The sequence below is a fragment of the Anomaloglossus baeobatrachus genome, chromosome 9 (assembly GCF_048569485.1).
Source record: "Anomaloglossus baeobatrachus isolate aAnoBae1 chromosome 9, aAnoBae1.hap1, whole genome shotgun sequence".
NCBI lineage: Eukaryota > Metazoa > Chordata > Amphibia > Anura > Aromobatidae > Anomaloglossus > Anomaloglossus baeobatrachus.
In genome coordinates, this window is record NC_134361.1 from 120,615,324 (window position 1) to 120,634,298 (window position 18,975).

At 39.8% G+C, this 18,975-nt stretch overlaps 1 protein-coding gene across 1 annotated transcript in view; it reads right to left on the bottom strand.

Moving 5' to 3' along the window:
• Positions 1-1,077: 1,077 nt before the first annotated feature.
• The window catches only part of IL2RG (interleukin 2 receptor subunit gamma), a 156,379-nt gene continuing 138,481 nt past the window's right edge, over positions 1,078-18,975 (bottom strand). The window contains exons 6-8 of the mRNA XM_075322751.1: positions 4,565-4,658; positions 3,741-3,825; positions 1,078-2,952 (exon numbers count right to left, since the gene is read on the bottom strand). Of these exons, the coding sequence (XP_075178866.1) occupies positions 2,815-2,952; positions 3,741-3,825; positions 4,565-4,658 (317 nt within the window). The 3' untranslated portion in view covers positions 1,078-2,814. The remainder of the gene's footprint in view (positions 2,953-3,740; positions 3,826-4,564; positions 4,659-18,975) is intronic.

Consider the following 18,975-nt stretch of genomic DNA (forward strand, 5'->3'; position numbering starts at 1 on the left):
AATAGTCGCAAGGACGTTCCCCAGACTAGTCTGCCCTCTTTCCGTGTTATCATGCCCAAGCGGGATAACATGATTTCCATGAGCCGGCATAACCGCCAGCACCTAGAAATCTCATACATGCACGTGGCTCATTTTGTTCTCGTCAGTGCACCATTGAAACCAGGTGGACGCTTCCAAGCTTCATAAGACGCACTGTACATGACTAAATAATCAGAAGACATGTATGTGAGCCGTCTCCTGAAATTACAGGCATGCGGTGTGTCTAATGAAGCCGGGAAGCATACACCCTGCTTCTGAGGCACACTGATGCGGCTGAAATGAGCCACGTGCATGGCGGGATTTCCAGGAGCTGGCGGTTACAGCAGCTCATAAAAATCATCTTATCATGCCCACAGGAGCAAGATAACAGAGAAAGAGGGAAGACTAGTCTGGGGAAATAATGCCCATTTGTCTAGTCCACTTCCCAATTTGCATAGGGAAAGCGATGTTTATAAGTAGTTTTTTAAACATTCGTATTAGTGAATACAGTTATACAGGGATGGTTAGGGAGGGGATGTGGGCATACAGGTATTAATGCTGCTGGATTGGAGGGAATTGGTGGACCTGACAGGTTCCCTTTAATTCTGATATTAATATTAGCATTTCATGAGGTAAAAAGAGTTTGAGATTTAGATTCATGAGGATTGCAAAACAACAAAAATACCCAGCACAATTTCACACACATATCTGAAGCATCAGAAAGTCACACTTGCGAGTGACTTGCATGCAATACGCGCGAGTCTCGCATCGCATCACCTGGAACGGCCGCACACTCTCTTGATAGGAGCGTCTCAGCTGCATAGAAATACATGCAGCCGACCCGTTCCTGTCAGGAGAGAAACCAGCCGCGCCGGGTGATGCAATGCAAGACTCACGCGTATTACATGCGAGTCACTCGCATGTGTGACTCCAGACTTACAGAGCTTATGAGTTCTAGTCCATTCAATCTCTTCTTAGCCAGCCCGACTGACAGTTGTAGCTTGTACAGAGCAGTGTGAGACTGTTGCAGCAGGCAGGAGGGAAACTCAGGAGCTGTCACAAGGACTAAGTTTAAGCTTTAATAAAGAATTAAGAAGCTATTCTAACTTGTATTTTCAAAGTTAATACACCAGTCTCATCACATCTATAATATATATGTAATTATGTATGCACTGTATATTTTGAAATTCGGTGTCAGATCTATTCTGTAATATGATATTGAATGGTTTCAATCAAAACCAATTTCATTAATTAATGATTCAGTCATGAAGCAATAATTTGTCCGCTATGTCACAGAAAGAACCTCTATCTAAAATGAAAGGGACTCAGTGGTGCAGTACAGGCCCTATGCACTTGAATTGGCGCCACCAAACTACTTGGTACAGTCATAATATGGGCTTATTTCCTATTACAGGCGTAATACCAAGTACTCTATACCTGGATTACCACATGATGCTATGTTGGCCTAAATGTAGTTCTTTTGAAATTTTCAAAGTCTGCATGTTACAGTTGTAAGGCTATGTGCGCACGTTGCGTCGGAGTACCTGCAGTTTATTCTGCACGTTTTCCTTCCCTTGGTTTTTGACCAAATGGCTTTTGACCATTTTTTAGCGCTAAAAACGCATGCGTTTTTAGCGCTTTTTACCTGCGCTTTCACATGCGTTTCTGCAGATGCGTTTTTGAGATCAAGACACTGAGAAATAAAGTTGAATTAGTCAAAAAGAATGAAAAAAGAGAAAAAAAGTATAAAATTTACTTTTAATAAAACTATTTGGGAAATTATCATTTTTAATGAAAAAATAGTGGTTATGCACATTTTATCTGAAAAATAGGTGAAGTTTCTAATGTTTTAACATTTAAATTTTCGGTTATTGTGTGTGTGTGTGTAAAGGAACATTAGAACCCATTAAATTTTGTCCAGAAAAGCATGCGTTTTTGGAGCCAAAAACGCAGTGGAAAAGCAGGTAAAAAGCATGAAAAACGCAGGAATTGTGATTTTGGTTGCGTTTTGCCATTTCTCATTGACTCCAATGTTAAGGAAACGCTGCAGAAATGGCAAAAACAACTGACATGCTGCTTCTTTTTCAGCATGGTTTTTGACCCAAAATATGCAAATTAAACGCTGCAGAAAAAAAAGCAAAGTGCAGACAGGATTTCTGCTTTTCCCATAGACTTTGCTGGCAATCAAAAACGCATGCGTTTTAGCGCAAAAACGCTGCTGCTAAAAACGCTGCAGAAACGCGGAAAAAAACGCAACGTGCGAACATAGTCTTAGAGAGTCCTTACAAATCTATGATTTGCTGATATTGAGAGATTTTCTAAAAAAGGTCTCAGTAAATAAATGCCCAGATAAAGGCAAATATATACCTATACAGTTATATACGATATATTTGCAAGTGACTGGTACTAAGAAACCAACCAACTGCAGTTCCAGATGTGGGGTTTCAAGGTTATCTGGGTAATCAACAGGCTATAAAAGTCTAATAGGTGATGGCCTATAATGGAGTTCCTTAATATTGTCCTTTTTGGACCTCAAAACTACACAAAGCAATTGCTTCAATGAAATAATTGTCAAGAGTCCTTATCCATTCCACTTTAGCTGTTGTATGTCACTGCTCTAGTCTAAGGTAATAGATGTCATAGCAGGGAAAAAGTAGTAGTTGTCAAAATTGTCTCTATGAACTCAAGTAAAAAACAAAGACCAGCAATTACAAGAACGCTGGAAAACACTCTGTGATACAGGACATAGGACACAAGGGGCAGTGCAGCTAGCGCTGTGTCCTGCACTGATCGGAGTCACTTTGTAGGTGAGCTGGTTGGAGGATTCTTCCCATCAGGCCAGGTACAGTCAGGGTCTTCAGTAACAGTGCAAAGCGTTTCAGTATAATTCGTCTGCAAGTTCTCCACATCTTTTTTTGAAATACCAATCCAATCCTTGAAAGAAAACAAAAAACATTATTAAGCTCAATAGAAACAGTTATCAGATATTTGACGTTTTTAACTGTAATTTGATAGTGTAAAGAGGACCTTTCACTAATTGCTGCAGAGCTGAATAAAACATAGAGCTTAGGCTATAATTTATGATAAGCCCAATTGGGCATTAACAGAGATTTTTCTCTTGGGATGTATAGTTCATATTGTTGACCAATAATAAGCAGGAGGTGTCACACATGGGAAAATATAACACCCCCCCCACACACACACAATAACGTAGAGCAGGTTTTCTTTTGTGTGAGACATGTAATGACAGACAGTCTGCTCTCTCTGATCTCACTCCAGAGCTGTATGTGATTGCAAAGTGCTGGGAGCATAACAGAGCTAAATGTAATTACTAACTCTTCTTCAGCTTTCATTTCACAGCATCCAACATGGTGAGATGGAACAGTAAAGCAGGGCTGACAACACTGAGAAGAGAGCTGCTAGTAGTATTCATAATGAGACAAACCTGAGGTCCGCTGTACTGTCTCACACTGGTTACTGTGAGATGAAAGCTAGAGAAGTGTTAGATAAGACTCAGTCATTTCTGTTTTGCTCTTAGCACTATTTTATCATACACAGCTCTGCAGTGATATCAGAGGGAGCAGACTGTCTGTTATTATATGTCTCACATGTTGTTTTTTTCTTTATTTAATTAGATAACATTTTTATTTACAAAGTTGCTACATGACATTATTTTAGACTACACTGAGAACCTGGCTACAGTGTCCTAGAAAGTTGTTTACCTGGAAGTTGTTATCGTAGGTCTTAAAAAGATCTTCAAACTTTTTGCCAGGATTTGGAATTTGAGGAACAAGAATCACCCAAATCCTATAAAAATGAAAATCTGAAATTAGCTTTAACCAAGCAACACTGAAAAACACTACTCTAGGCTGGCTTTGCATGTCTGCAGTTGATGGTCCATGTATGAACCACAATTTCTGAAGCAACTGCAAATATTCTAACCCACATATATGTGTGAATCAGTAGATCTTCTTTCATGCCATATATGTACCGATAAATACAGTTATGTGAAGCTGGCCCATGAGATGAGAGTAATTGGATGGCAGAAAACTGTAGAATTTATAATAATGAACAAAATAAATGAAAAAGTTATCTATGCCAGGTATGGCTGAGCTGATAGTAATGCTACAAAATTAAATGGATTATATTTATATTACTAGCAATCTTTACTAATGCATCATAAACTTTAGTTAGACATTTAATCCCCATGTATATAATGCATATTTTGCCATCAAGTAGGAGCTAAAATAACAAACACAAGCATGAATGCAGCATGGCTTCTCCTATTTGTTACTGCACATATTTTTTGAGGAAAACATGAAAGTAGTGGGGCTCCTAGGCCGCAATAAAAAAATGCACCTGGCAGAATGGGGATCTCTGTATAAAGAATTTTATAATGAAAAGCAAATTGTTGTAAGACGCTAAGTATAGCACAATTACATTTATTATATATTTGTTCCATTGTGTCAATTATATTCTTGTGACTGAAACATAATGATAAATCAATGAAAAAGCAGAAAAATGAATAACTGTAAATATGACTTACCTATCCGCCCTGATCACTAGAACCGCAACTACCAGCAACAGAAATGTAACAACGAGTATAACACATGCTTTTACAAATGTTGATTGCTGCTCATCTGAAAAGAAAAAGTAGTATTATAAATAATATATATATACCGTATATATATATATATACAGTAGTTGAAACCAGAAGCTTACATACACTAACTAAAAAGACACATCTGCATGTTTTTCTCTTTATCTGACATGAAATCAGAATAAACCTTTCCCATTTTAGGTCAATAGGGAACCAAAATTATTTATATTTGCCAAACGTCAGAATAATGAGAGAGAGAATGTTTTAAGGCATTTTTATTACTTTCTGCAAAGTCAAAAGTTTACATACATTTCATTAGTATTTGGTACCATTGCCCTTACACTGTATGACTTGTGTAAAATGTTTTGGATATCCTTCGACAAGCTTCTCACAATACTTGGCAGGAATTTGGGCCCATTCCTCCTGACAGAACTGGTTTAATCCCTTCACGACCAATTACGTACTGGAATGTCATTTGTAATGTAGCAGTAATCGGTGCGGTGAGCCAGCGGTGATCCCCGCACATGTCTGCTGATTTGATTAGCAGATATGTGGGGCTAAAAGCGTGGGTGGATTTGCAATCCACCCATGCATGCTTGCCACTTAGACCATGCTGTCAAAATGTGACTTGCGATTTAAATGGGCGAGGCAGAGATCATGCTGTTCCCCCATGCCATCGGAGGCCCTGTGACATGATCACGGGGAACCAATGGTTGCCATGGTAACTCAGGGTCATGTGATAACCCCATGACCCTACTATGACGTACTTTCTGTAAGAGCCGACAGAGCGTCGGCTCTCACAGGAACACTGCATTTCTGCTGATCAAAGCAATGCTGCTCTGATCAGGAGAAATGAACAATTGATCCATAAAGTCTCCTAGGGGGACTAGTAAAATAAACAAAAAATGTAAAAAAAAAATTAAAAAATATGAAAAAATAAAAAAAAACTAAAAGTTCAAATCACCCCCCATTCACCCCATTGAAAATAAAACAGTAAAAAAAAATTAAAAATATACATCTATTTGGTATTACTGCATTCAGAAATGCTTAATCTATCAAAATATAAAATCAATTAATCTGATTGGTACATGGCATGGTGAGAAAAAAATTCCAAATGACAAAATTATGTTTTTTGGTCGCCGCAATTTTTTTTAAATGCAATAACAGGTGAACAAAATGTAGCATCCACAGAAAAGCGGTATAATTAATAATGTCACCTCAAGACAAAAAATAAGCCATCACTGAGCCCCAGATCCCAAAAAATAAGAACACTATGGGTCTCAGAAAATGTCGCCAAAAGCGCAATTCTTTTTTTGGACAAACTGAATTTTTTTAACTCTTTAGATAAAAGTAAAAGTATACATAAAAGTAAAGTAAAGTATATGCTTGTTATCTATGAACTCGTACCAACATTAGGCATATAATGAACACGGTGAATAAAATATTCCAAAAACAATCATGTAATTGCACTTTTTTTGCAATTTCACCACACTTGGAATTTTTTCCCTTTTCCAGTACACTATATAGTAAAACTAATCATTCCATTCAAGAGTACAACTCATCCCGCAAAAAATAAACCTGCAGATGGCAATTTTGACAGAAAAATAAAAAATGTATGGCTCCTGGAAGAAGGGGTGCAAAAACGAAAAAGAAAAACAAAAAATTGGGGATAACTGAGCCATGTTTGTCAGCGCCTTGCTTGCACCTGCCTTTTCAGCTTTGCCAATAAGTTTTAATAGTATTGAGATCAGGGCTTTGTGATAGCCACTCCAAAACATTGACTTTGTTATCCTTAAGCCACTTTGTAAACAGTTTGGCAGTATGGTTCGGGTCTTTGTCCATTTGGAAGACACCTTTATGCACAAGCTTTAAGTTCCTAGCTGATGTCTTGAGATGTATCTTTAGTATTGCCAAATAATCTTCTTTCCTCATGATGCCATGTATTTTGTGAAGTACACTAGTCCCTCCTGCAGCAAAACAACCCCACAACATGATGCTGCCACCCCCAGTATTTCACAGTTGTGATGGTGTTCTTAGGCTTCAAAGCTTCTTCCTTTTTCCTCCAAACATAACGATGGGCATTATGGCCAAATAGTTCAATTTCAGTTTGGTCAGATCACAGAAGATGTCTCCAAAAATTAAGGTCTGTGTTCCTATGTGCATTTGCAAACATTAATCTCGCTTTTTATGTTTCTTTTGAAATAATGGCTTCTTCCTGGCAGAGTGGTCTTTCACCCCATGTTGATACAGTACTCGTTTCACTGTGGATAATGACACAATCTTACCAGTTTCCTTCAGCATCTTCCCAAGGTCTTTTGCTTTTGTTGTTGGGTTAATATAGACATGTCTGACCAAAGCATATTCACCTGTGGTACACAGAACACGTCTCCTTCATGAGCGGTATTATGGCTGGACATTCCCATCTTGTTTGTACTTGCAGATAATTGATTGTACAGATGAACGTTGCACCTTCAGGTATCTGGAAATTGCACCCAAGGATGGACCAGACTGGTGTAAGTCCACAATTCTCTTCCTGAGATCTTGGCTGATTTCTTTTGACTTTCCCATGATGCTACACTAACAAGCAGTGTGTTTTAGGTGTGCATGAAAGTACATCCACAGGTGTGTGTCTAATTAAATCAGATGTTGCTAATAAACCTATCAATAATAATAATAATAATAATAATAAACTGTAAGGTGGATGGATTATCTCGGCAAAGGAGAAGCTCTAACTAACACAGATTTAGACAACTTTGTGAACAATATTTGAGAAAAAAAGGCCTTTTGTGTACAAGTGTTAGATCTTTGACATTCAGTTCATGACAAATGTGAGCAAAAACAGAAGTTTTGCGTTTATATTTTTTGAATGAGTCCTAAGGCTGCATAACCACGATGAGTATTTTATGCGTTTTTGATTTTGCAGATTCTCTGCAGCATTTCTGCATCAATTAGCTAATTTCGGCTACTTGCATTTTTAATAGTGTTTTTACTGACTTATATATTGTATTTTTGCTAACATTTTTCTATGAGTATGATCTATCAAGCTTGACATATTTAGAATTTTTGAAAATATGGATACAAACAGTACAGACCAAAAGTTTGGACACACCTTCTCATTCAAAGAGTTTTCTTTATTTTCATGACTCTAAAAATTGTAGATTCCCATTGAAGGCATCAAAACTATGAATTAAAACATGTGGAATTAAATACTTAAAAAAGTGTGAAACAACTGAAAATATGTCTTATATTCTAGGTTCTTAAAAATAGCCACCTTTTGCTTTGATTACTGCTTTGCACACTCTTGGCATTCTCTTGATGAGCTTCAAGAAGTAGTCACTGGAAATGTTCTTCCAACAGTCTTGAAGGAGTTCCCAGAGATGCTTAGCACTTATTGGCCCTTTTGCCTTCACTCTGCGGTCCAGCTCACCACAAACCATCTCGATTGGGTTCAGGTCTGGTGACAGTGGAGGCCAGGTCATCTGGCGTAGCACCCCATCACTCTCCTTCTTAGTCAAATAGCCCTTACACAGCCTGGAGGTGTGTTTTGGGTGATTGTCCTGTTGAAAAATAAATGATGGTCCAACGAAACGCAAACTGGATGGAATAGCATGTTACTGCAAGATGCTGTGGTAGCCATGCTGGTTTAGTATGCCTTCAATTTTGAATAAATCCCCAACAGTGTCACCAGCAAAGCACCCCCACACCATCACACCTCCTCCTCCATGCTTCACGGTGGAAATCAGGCATGTAGAGTCCATCCGTTCACCTTTTCTACAAAGACACGGTGGTTGGATCCAAAGAGATCAAATTTGGACTCATCAGACCAAAGCACAGATTTCCACTGGTCTAATGTCCATTTCTTGTGTTTTTAGCCCAAACAAGTCTCTTTTGATTGTTGCCTGTCCTTAGCAGTGGTTTCCTAGCAGCTATTTTACCATGAAGGCCTGCTGCACAAAGTCTCCTCTTAATAGTTGTTCTAGAGATGAGAAGGTGTGTCCAAACTTTTGCTCTGTACTGTATGTTTTAATCTACAACCCTCCAGCTCGACATAGGATGTTATCTATTTTTCCCCAAATTGTTTCCAGTACAAACTCTGGCACATCCGTGGGGGCGTACTAACCATGACAGTGGATAACACTTGCTGGTAAGATGACTCTCCTATTTCTCTTTATATGCCAAAGAATGACAGCGTCTCATTGGGTGAAAAAATTCAGTCCACATTTATTCCATCAAGTGTAATGATAGCAACATTTCGACCGGATACTCTTTGTCAAGCATACGGTCGAAACATTGTTGTCATTACTAGAGTTGAGCGCGGTTCGCGGTTCTCCAGTTCTAAGCTCGAGTGATTTTGGGGGCTGTTCGAGATCGAACTAGAACTCGAGCTTTTTGCAAAAGCTCGATAGTTCTAGATACGTTCGAGAACGGTTCTAGCAGCAAAAAGCAGGGCTTTTTACAGCTACAGTGTGCAGGAGCCATCGCTGGCAGCCTGCCAGAAGCTGGTAACCAAGATAAACATCGGGTATCCAAGCAAAGCGCTTTGGTTAGTAACCCGATGTTTATCTTAGTTACGTGCAGGAAGCCCACACTTCCCCGCTCAGCTCGCTCCACCCCCTCCTGCCCGCGGCATGTACACATACACACACACACACACACACACACACACACACACACACATGGTCCCGCTCGGCTTACCTGCGGTGATGAAGTCCCGCCATCCCGACCTCAGCGCTGTCACTGTCCTCCATGGCCGCCGCTTGTCACATCACCTCTCGCTTCCGACCCGAGACTGACTAGCGGTGACTCTAGCGGGCCTCTCGCGATATTTGGCTGTGAAGGCGCCGGTCATTGAACTCAGTGACAGGGGCTGTCAGTGTGCTGGAGATCAGCGCAGGTAATGTACCTCGCTGACAGCAGCACTTGTCATCCCCTGCAGTGACCTGGGCTGACCTATTGATGTTAGCTCAAGTCACTGCATTGCTCTCCCAGCCAATGGGGAACATCCTGCTCTTCATTGACTGGGACAGTGTGGATCGTCATGGCAACCCCTTGGATTACACCAGACCTGGATTTGTTTTTCATTCTAATAAATTGGTTAAAGAGGGAATGTTTTGGGGAGTGTTTTTTCAAATAAAAATGTGTTTGTCGTCTATTTTTTTTTATTACTGACTGGGTTGGTGATGTCGGGTATCTGATAGACGCCTGACCTCACCAACCCCAGGGCTTGATGCCAGGTGACATTACACATCTGGTATTAACCCCATATATTACCCCGTTTGCCACCGCACCAGGGCACGGGATGAGCTGGGGCGAAGCACCAGGATTGGCACATCTAATGGATGCGCCACTTCTGGGGCGGCTGCGGCCTGCTATTTTTAGGCTGGGGAGAGTCCAATAACCATGGACCTCCCTAGTCTGAGAATATCAGGCCCCAGCTGTCTGCTTTACCTTGGCTGGTGATCCAATTTTGGGGGACCCCTACGTGTTTTTTTTTTTAATTATTTATTTAATTTAAAATAACAGCGTGGGGTGCCCTCAGTTTTGGATTACCAGCCAAGGTGAGGTTGCCAGCTGTGGTCTGCAGGCTGCAGCCGTCTGCTTTACCCTAGCTGGCTACAAAACTAGGGGGAACCCTACGTCATTTTTTTTTTCATTTTTTTGGCTAAATACAAAGCTAAGCACCCCTTAGTGCCACATGAAAGGCACCAAAGGGTGCTCCACTTTTTCTCCATTTTTTCTCCACTTTTTCTCCACTTTTTCTCCACTTTTTCTCCACTTTTTCTCCGTTCTTTTTCTATGGTCGGTCTACCCATTAGCTCTGCCATGCATACTGTAGCTCTACACCTACTGCACATGTTACTTTATGATTGACATCTCTTTCGTACCAGAGCTGTCTAAGTCTACTCTGACCCCATATTTGTCATTACTATATTGTCCTTGTACTGTATTATGACATTTGTATCATGTGTTTCATTTCTTGATGTGTTGCAATTTTTTTGCTGCATCCCAATTGTACCTCTACATTGTTCGAGTTTATGTTATTGTTCTCTCACTCTTATGTGATACTGATTATTGTCATTTTTCATGATTACATGCAGATAAGTCCAATCTGACGAAGGCTCAGGCCGAAACGTCATTTGTAACTTGTTTTGGACAAAAACATATATGCTTATGAAAAAAAAAATTTTCTTAATACGGACCAATAAAGAGTGATTTTGCATTACTATCCATTGTGACTTACTGACTTAGTCTGGGAGATTTAGAGTGCCGAGGTTACTCACTAATTTTATCTATTATTACCTCTGAGCACCTATATACCAGTGAGCAGAGCTTCCTCTACAGTAGTTCTCCTGATTAGGCATGCCCTTACCTCATGAGCAGGGCATTGCAGCTTTGGTAGCAACCATTACGACATGGACTCTGCTGCTGTGGACCCGGGGAGAGTGAGTGCAGATTCATTGCACCCACACTCCTCACATGAAGGGTCCGCACTCCTAGAAAATGGGGGATACGTTCCCGGAGTGTCTCCCCCCCATATTCTAGACGGTCCAGAGTCGTCGTGGGACCCCTTTATTTTTTTTCTTACAATAAATTGGTGAAAGAGGAAATGTTTTGGGGACTGTTTTTTCAAATAAATTTCTTTTGCCGATTTTTTGTTTTTGTTAGTACTGACAGTTTATGATGTTGGGTATCTAATAGACGCCATGACATCACAAACTGCTGGGCTTGATCTCAGGTGACTTTACAGCTAGTATCAACCCGATTTATTACCCCGTTTGCCACTGCACCAGGGCACGGGATGAGCTGGGGTGAAGCGCCAGGATTGGCGCATCTAGTGGATGCGCCACGTCTGGGGTGCCTGCGGCCTGCTATTTTTAGGCTGTGAAGGCCCAATAACTATGGACCTTCCCACCCTGAGAATATCAGACCTCAGCTGTCCGCTTTACCTTGGCTGGTGATCCAATTTGGGGGGGACCCTACTTTTATTGTGTAATTATTAATATTTATAAAATAATTATAAAAAAAGAGCCTGAGGGGACCTCCACATTGGATCCCCAACCACGGTAAAGCTGCCAGCTGTGGTTTTCAGGCTACAGCCGTTTGCTTTACCCTAGCTGGCTATCAAAAATGGGGGGACCCAACGTCATTTTTTTTTTAACTATTTTTTAAATAGAAAAAATTAATGGGCTTCCCTGTATTTTGATTGCCAACCAAGGTAACGGCAGGCAGATGGGGGTGGAAACCCATAGCTGTCTGCTTTATCTGCGCTGAGAATCAAAAATACCGCGGAGCGCTACGTCATTTTTTTAAAGATTTATTTTTACAGTACTGTGATGTCCAGCAATCAAAATACAGGGAAGCCCATTTTATTTTTAGTTATTTAAATAAATAATTAAAAAAAATAAATATGGGCTCCCGCTGCATTTTTTGTATTGCTAGCTAAGGGTAATCCAAGCAGCTACTGGCTGCTAACCCCCACTGCTTGGTGTTACCTTCACTGGCAATGGAAAATCCAGGGAAGCATTTTTTATTTTTTTTGCCAAAAAACTACAAAAAAAGGACGTGAGCTTCGCCATATTTTTGTATGCTAGCCAGGTATAGCAGGCAGGTGCTGGAAGAGTTGGATACAGCGCCAGAAGATGGCGCTTCTATGAAAATGCCATTTTCTGAGGCGGCTGCAGACTGCAATTCGCAGCAGTGGGGCCCAGAAAGCTCAGGCCAACCTGTGGTGCGGATTCCAATCCCCAGCTGCCTAGTTGTACCTGGCTGGACACAAAAATGGGGCGAAGCCTACGTCATTTGTTTTCTAATTATTTCATGAAATTCATGAAATAATAAAAAAAGGGCTTCCCTTTATTTTTGGTTCCCAGCCGGGTACAAATAGGCAACTGCGGGTTGGGGGCAGCCGTACCTGCCTGCTGTACCTGGCTAGCATACAAAAATATGGCGAAGCCCACATAATTTTTTCAGGGGGCAAAAAACTTCTGCATACAGTCCTGGATGGATAATGGAAAAAGGTTTTTTGCCCAGCTCACCTGTGCAATGGAAGCCAGTAATCCTGGGCTGTGCACGGAGAAGAGGTTTGGAGAGCCAGTCCATGTGCATTGAAAATGGTTGAAGGGTTTCACCAGCACAAAACTCCAGGCATTTTGTTCTTTAAAATAAAAATTCCTTTATTTTCTTATCATTAAAAAGTCCATGCTATAGTGGTCAAGCCCATGTCAGAGAGGACGCGTTTCGAACATCCAGTTCTTATTCAGTCTCTAAACCATCTAGTCACAGAACTGTTTAAAAAGGGCTGAACCCAAACATGTGATCAAATGCAAGGAGAGAGCAAGACAATTACAAAAACATTAACCCCTTAAGTTGTATAACTCCATATAATGCTTATAACACTTATATACATACATAGTATTTAAGCCAGATTAATATGCAAACATTAATTCATTTCTTTTATTTAGACCTTTAGGAAATCTTGTGCCCATTAAAAACATCCATTTTATTTCTCTCTGAAAGAGGATGTCTTTCAAATTTCCACCTCTTCTAGGTAGTTTAATTTTTTCAATGGCATTGACTTTCATGCCTTTCAAATCACCTGCATGTGCGTCGCGAAAATGTTGAGACACTCCTGATAATTTTCTTGTGGTGGCATTATTCACATCATAAATGTGTTCAGATATCCTCTTTCTGAGAGAACGACAAGTGCTGCCTATATATTGTAACTGACAAATAGTACAAGATATTAAATAAACCACATGGTCTGAGCCGCAGTTTATGAGTGACATTATTTTATACGTTTTTTTATCAGTAAATGAAGAAAAATCCTTCACATTTAACATATAACCGCATAGTCCACACGATCTGTGGCCACATTTGAAAGAGCCTGTGCTAGGTAACCAATTGCCGGTATTTTTTTCTTTTTTAATGGAACCGCACCTATTCATGTGATCACTAGGTGATAACATGGATCCCAATGTAATGTTCCTTTTTGAAACAAATTTAACTCCATTTTTTAAGATTTGATATAATGTGTCATCTGTAGATAAAATGGGTAAATATTTTTTAATAATTTTAATTACATCATAATAATTCTTACTGTATGTTGTTGAAAAAACAACTGACAATTCTTTCTGGGGACTATCTCTGGTTTTATTCATGTCCAAATATTGTGACCTACTCACTTTAGTTGCCTTGGTTTTGGCTTTCTGGAGATTTGTCTTTTTATAACCTCTTGCCAAAAACCTTTTTTCAATAGTGCTGCATTCTACCTCAAAACCATTTTGGGTGTTGCAACATCTCCTAGCACGGACATATTCACCTGTAGGGATGTTATCTATAACATGCTTTGGATGGCAACTTCCCGCATGTAATAGCGAGTTGCCTGATATAGGTTTTCTGTAAAGACTGCAATTAATTTCTCCATTATCACCCTTCCCATGGAATTGTATATCCAAAAAATTGATTTTTGATACATCATGAAAAAAAGTGAAAAAAAGATTATGGGCATTATTATTGATATAAAATCCTCAATTTTTTTATTTGGATTTTACCATACAATAAGTACATCATCTATAAATCTCAGATATAATGCTATATCTGAGAAAAAAGGATTACATTGATTAAAAATATATTGTTCTTCCCACCAAAACATGAATATGCCTGCTAGAGAGGGGGAAAAACGTGCGCCCATTGAACATCCCTGCAACTGAATATATCCTTTATTTAGAAAGGTAAAATAGTTGTTCTTAAGTAAAAACTCAGTTACATCAACCAAATAATCCTGTAGTTCAAGTGAGTAGTCAGAATATTTTTTGAGCAAATCTTTCAAAGCTAAAATGGCAAGGGAATGTGGAATGGATGTATAAAGTGATTGCACATCACAAGTTAACCAACTGTAATTATCCTGCCATTTCATCTGAGAGATAATATTCAACACATGTTTGCTATCCAGGACATAGCCAGGAGACATTTTGGGAAGAAATTGAAGGTGGTTATCCAACCACTCTGCTAGATGTTCAGTATAAGAATCGATACCTGAGACAATCGGTCTCATTTTTGGGGGAAATTGGTTTTTATGTGACTTGGGTAAGGCATGCAATAGTGGTGTTAAACAATAAGAGGGATTAAGATAATCTCTCAATTTTTCATCCATTAAACCCAAATGTAAGCCTTCTTCTAGAATTTTTTCCAAGGATTTTTTTATATCTGCAGAGGGGTCATAATCGACTCTCCTGTAGGTATCACAATCCTGTAACATAGTCAATACCTCCCTTTCATAAAGTCCTGTATCCAAAACTACGACTGCCCCCCCCTTGTCAGAATTTTTTATTATGATGTTCAAGTTTTTTTGCAAGGAAATAACCGCATCCTTCTCAGTCTTAGACAAATGGATACAGGACTTTAGGAAAGGGAGGTATTGACTATGTTACAGGATTGTGATACCTACAGGAGAGTCGATTATGACCCCTCTGCAGATATAAAAAAATCCTTGGAAAAAATTCTAGAAGAAGGCTTACATTTGGGTTTAATGGATGAAAAATTGAGAGATTATCTTAATCCCTCTTATTGTTTAACACCACTATTGCATGCCTTACCCAAGTCACATAAAAACCAATTTCCCCCAAAAATGAGACCGATTGTCTCAGGTATTGATTCTTATACTGAACATCTAGCAGAGTGGTTGGATAACCACCTTCAATTTCTTCCCAAAATGTCTCCTGGCTATGTCCTAGATAGCAAACATGTGTTGAATATTATCTCTCAGATGAAATGGCAGGATAATTACAGTTGGTTAACTTGTGATGTGCAATCACTTTATACATCCATTCCACATTCCCTTGACATTTTAGCTTTGAAAGATTTGCTCAAAAAATATTCTGACTACTCACTTGAACTACAGGATTATTTGGTTGATGTAACTGAGTTTTTACTTAAGAACAACTATTTTACCTTTCTAAATAAAGGATATATTCAGTTGCAGGGATGTTCAATGGGCGCACGGTTTTCCCCCTCTCTAGCAGGCATATTCATGTTTTGGTGGGAAGAACAATATATTTTTAATCAGTGCAATCCTTTTTTCTCGGATATAGCATTATATCTGAGATTTATAGATGATATACTTATTGTATGGCAAAATCCAAATAAAAAAATTGAGGATTTTATATTTTATATCAATAATAATGCCCATAATCTTTTTTTCACTTTTTTTCATGATGTATCAAAAATCAATTTTTTGGATATACAATTCCATGGGAAGGGTGATAATGGAGAAATTAATTGCAGTCTTTACAGAAAACCTATATCAGGCAACTCGCTATTACATGCGGGAAGTTGCCATCCAAAGCATGTTATAGATAACATCCCTACAGGTGAATATGTCCGTGCCAGGAGATGTTGCAACACCCAAAATGGTTTTGAGGTAGAATGCAGCACTATTGAAAAAAGGTTTTTGGCAAGAGGTTATAAAATGACAAATCTCCAGAAAGCCAAAACCAAGGCAACTAAAGTGAGTAGGTCACAATATTTGGACATGAATAAAACCAGAGATAGTCCCCAGAAAGAATTGTCAGTTGTTTTTTCAACAACATACAGTAAGAATTATTATGATGTAATTAAAATTATTAAAAAATATTTACCCATTTTATCTACAGATGACACATTATATCAAATCTTAAAAAATGGAGTTAAATTTGTTTCAAAAAGGAACATTACATTGGGATCCATGTTATCACCTAGTGATCACATGAATAGGTGCGGTTCCATTAAAAAAGAAAAAAATACCGGCAATTGGTTACCTAGCACAGGCTCTTTCAAATGTGGCCACAGATCGTGTGGACTATGCGGTTATATGTTAAATGTGAAGGATTTTTCTTCATTTACTGATAAAAAAACGTATAAAATAATGTCACTCATAAACTGCGGTTCAGACCATGTGGTTTATTTAATATCGTGTACTATTTGTCAGTTACAATATATAGGCAGCACTTGTCGTTCTCTCAGAAAGAGGATATCTGAACACATTTATGATGTGAATAATGCCACCACAAGAAAATTATCAGGAGTGTCTCAACATTTTCGCGACGCACATGCAGGTGATTTGAAAGGCATGAAAGTCAATGCCATTGAAAAAATTAAACTACCTAGAAGAGGTGGAAATTTGAAAGACATCCTCTTTCAGAGAGAAATAAAATGGATGTTTTTAATGGGCACAAGATTTCCTAAAGGTCTAAATAAAAGAAATGAATTAATGTTTGCATATTAATCTGGCTTAAATACTATGTATGTATATAAGTGTTATAAGCATTATATGGAGTTATACAACTTAAGGGGTTAATGTTTTTGTAATTGTCTTGCTCTCTCCTTGCATTTGATCACATGTTTGGGTTCAGCCCTTTTTAAACAGTTCTGTGACTAGATGGTTTAGAGACTGAATAAGAACTGGATGTTCGAAACGCGTCCTCTCTGACATGGGCTTGACCACTATAGCATGGACTTTTTAATGATAAGAAAATAAAGGAATTTTTATTTTAAAGAACAAAATGCCTGGAGTTTTGTGCTGGTGAAACCCTTCAACCATTTTCAGTCCTGGATGGAGTATGCTGAGCCTTGTAGTTCTGCAGCTGCTGTCTGTCTGTATGGAGAAGAGCAGACAGCAGCTGCAGAACTACAAGGCTCAGCATACTCCATCCAGGACTGTATGCAGAATTTTTTTGCCCACCAAAAAAATGACGTGGGCTTCGCCATATTTTTGTATGCTAGCCAGGTACAGCTGGCAGCCACGGGCTGCCTCCAACCCCCAGTTGCCTATTTGTACCCGGCTGGGAACCAAAAATATAGGGAAGCCCGTTTTTTTTTAATTATTTCACTTATTTCATGAAATAATTAAAAAACAAATGACGTGGGCTTCGCCCCATTTTTGTGTCCAGCCGGGTACAACTAGGCAGCTGGGGATTGGAATCCGCAGCACAGGTTAGCCCGAGGTTTCTGGGCGCCTCTACTGCGGATTTCAGTCCGCAGCCGTCCCAGAAAATGGTGCTCTCATAGAAGCGCCATCATCTGGCGCTGTATCCAACTCTTCCAACAGCCCTGGAGCCGGGTGGCTTGTTGGGTAATCATGAGTTAATACTGGCTTTGTTTTACTAGCCAGTATTAAGCCAGAGATTCTTAATGTCAGGCACGTTTGACCCGGCCATTAAGAATCTCCAATAAAGGGTTAAAAAAAACACCACACAGAGAAAAAATACTTTAATAGAAATAAATACACAGACACATTAGAGACTCCATCTTTATTACCGCCTGTCAGCCCTCCACGATCCTGCTCTTCTGTCTTCTTTCTTTCTAGTGTAGTAGTAGTGACGATTGTAGTGAGGAAGGATGAGATTCACCAGCTCATCACTTGGGGCTGGGGAACCTCATCCTCACTACAATCATCACTACAATCGGGAAGCAGCGTGCAGCCTTCACTCCGTGAGTGATCAGTGCTGGCTGCTAGCGGTAACAGCGGTAACGCTGACAGACGCGTTACCATAGCAACGGTGCTCTCGGAGCCGCGGTTAGCGGTGACGTCACCGCTAACTGCGGTGCTATGGCAACGGTGATCTCCGTTAATGACCGGCTGTGTCAGCCGGTCCCTAACGGAACGGGGAGTCGACCGTGTGCGAGAGCATGTCGCCGGTACACGGCGATACACATATGTGCACCGTGTACCGGAGAGATGCACTCGCAGGTCCTACATGACGTGTCATAGTCATGTGACCAGTCTGTAGCCAATGAGATAATAGCCACGTGACTGGTCACATGGCTATTTTGACGTCACGATAGGTCCTGCATCTCTGCTGGCAGTGCAGGTCACCGGGAGGATTCAGCGATCATCGGATGGAATAGCGGCAGGAGACAGAGTGCAGAAGGGATCGCGAGGACCGGTAAGTGTTATGGCAATGTTTATTAACTGTTTGTGTACATTTATCATGCATTTTTATGTGTTTGTGATTGCCTCCCATTATAGCCTATAGGTTCTAGTTCGGTTCGTCGAACGTTCGACGAACCGAACTCGAACGGGACCCCCGTTCGGCGAACCGGCCTCGAGCCGAACCGGGACCGGTTCGCTCATCTCTAGTCATTACACTTGATGGAATAAATATGGACTGAATTTTTTCACCCAATGGGACGCTGTCATCCTTTGGCATATGATATGTTTGCATCAAGTAGATCCCTTGACATTGGACATGTGTCCCTAATCTGCTTGAATTGTGTTACTTATACACAAACAGTTTTTTGACCATAGGTGCTGCAGACCTTGCTTTTTTCTCCTTTTTCTCTCTTTCATATGATGCATTTTGTATTGTTTTTCAAATAAA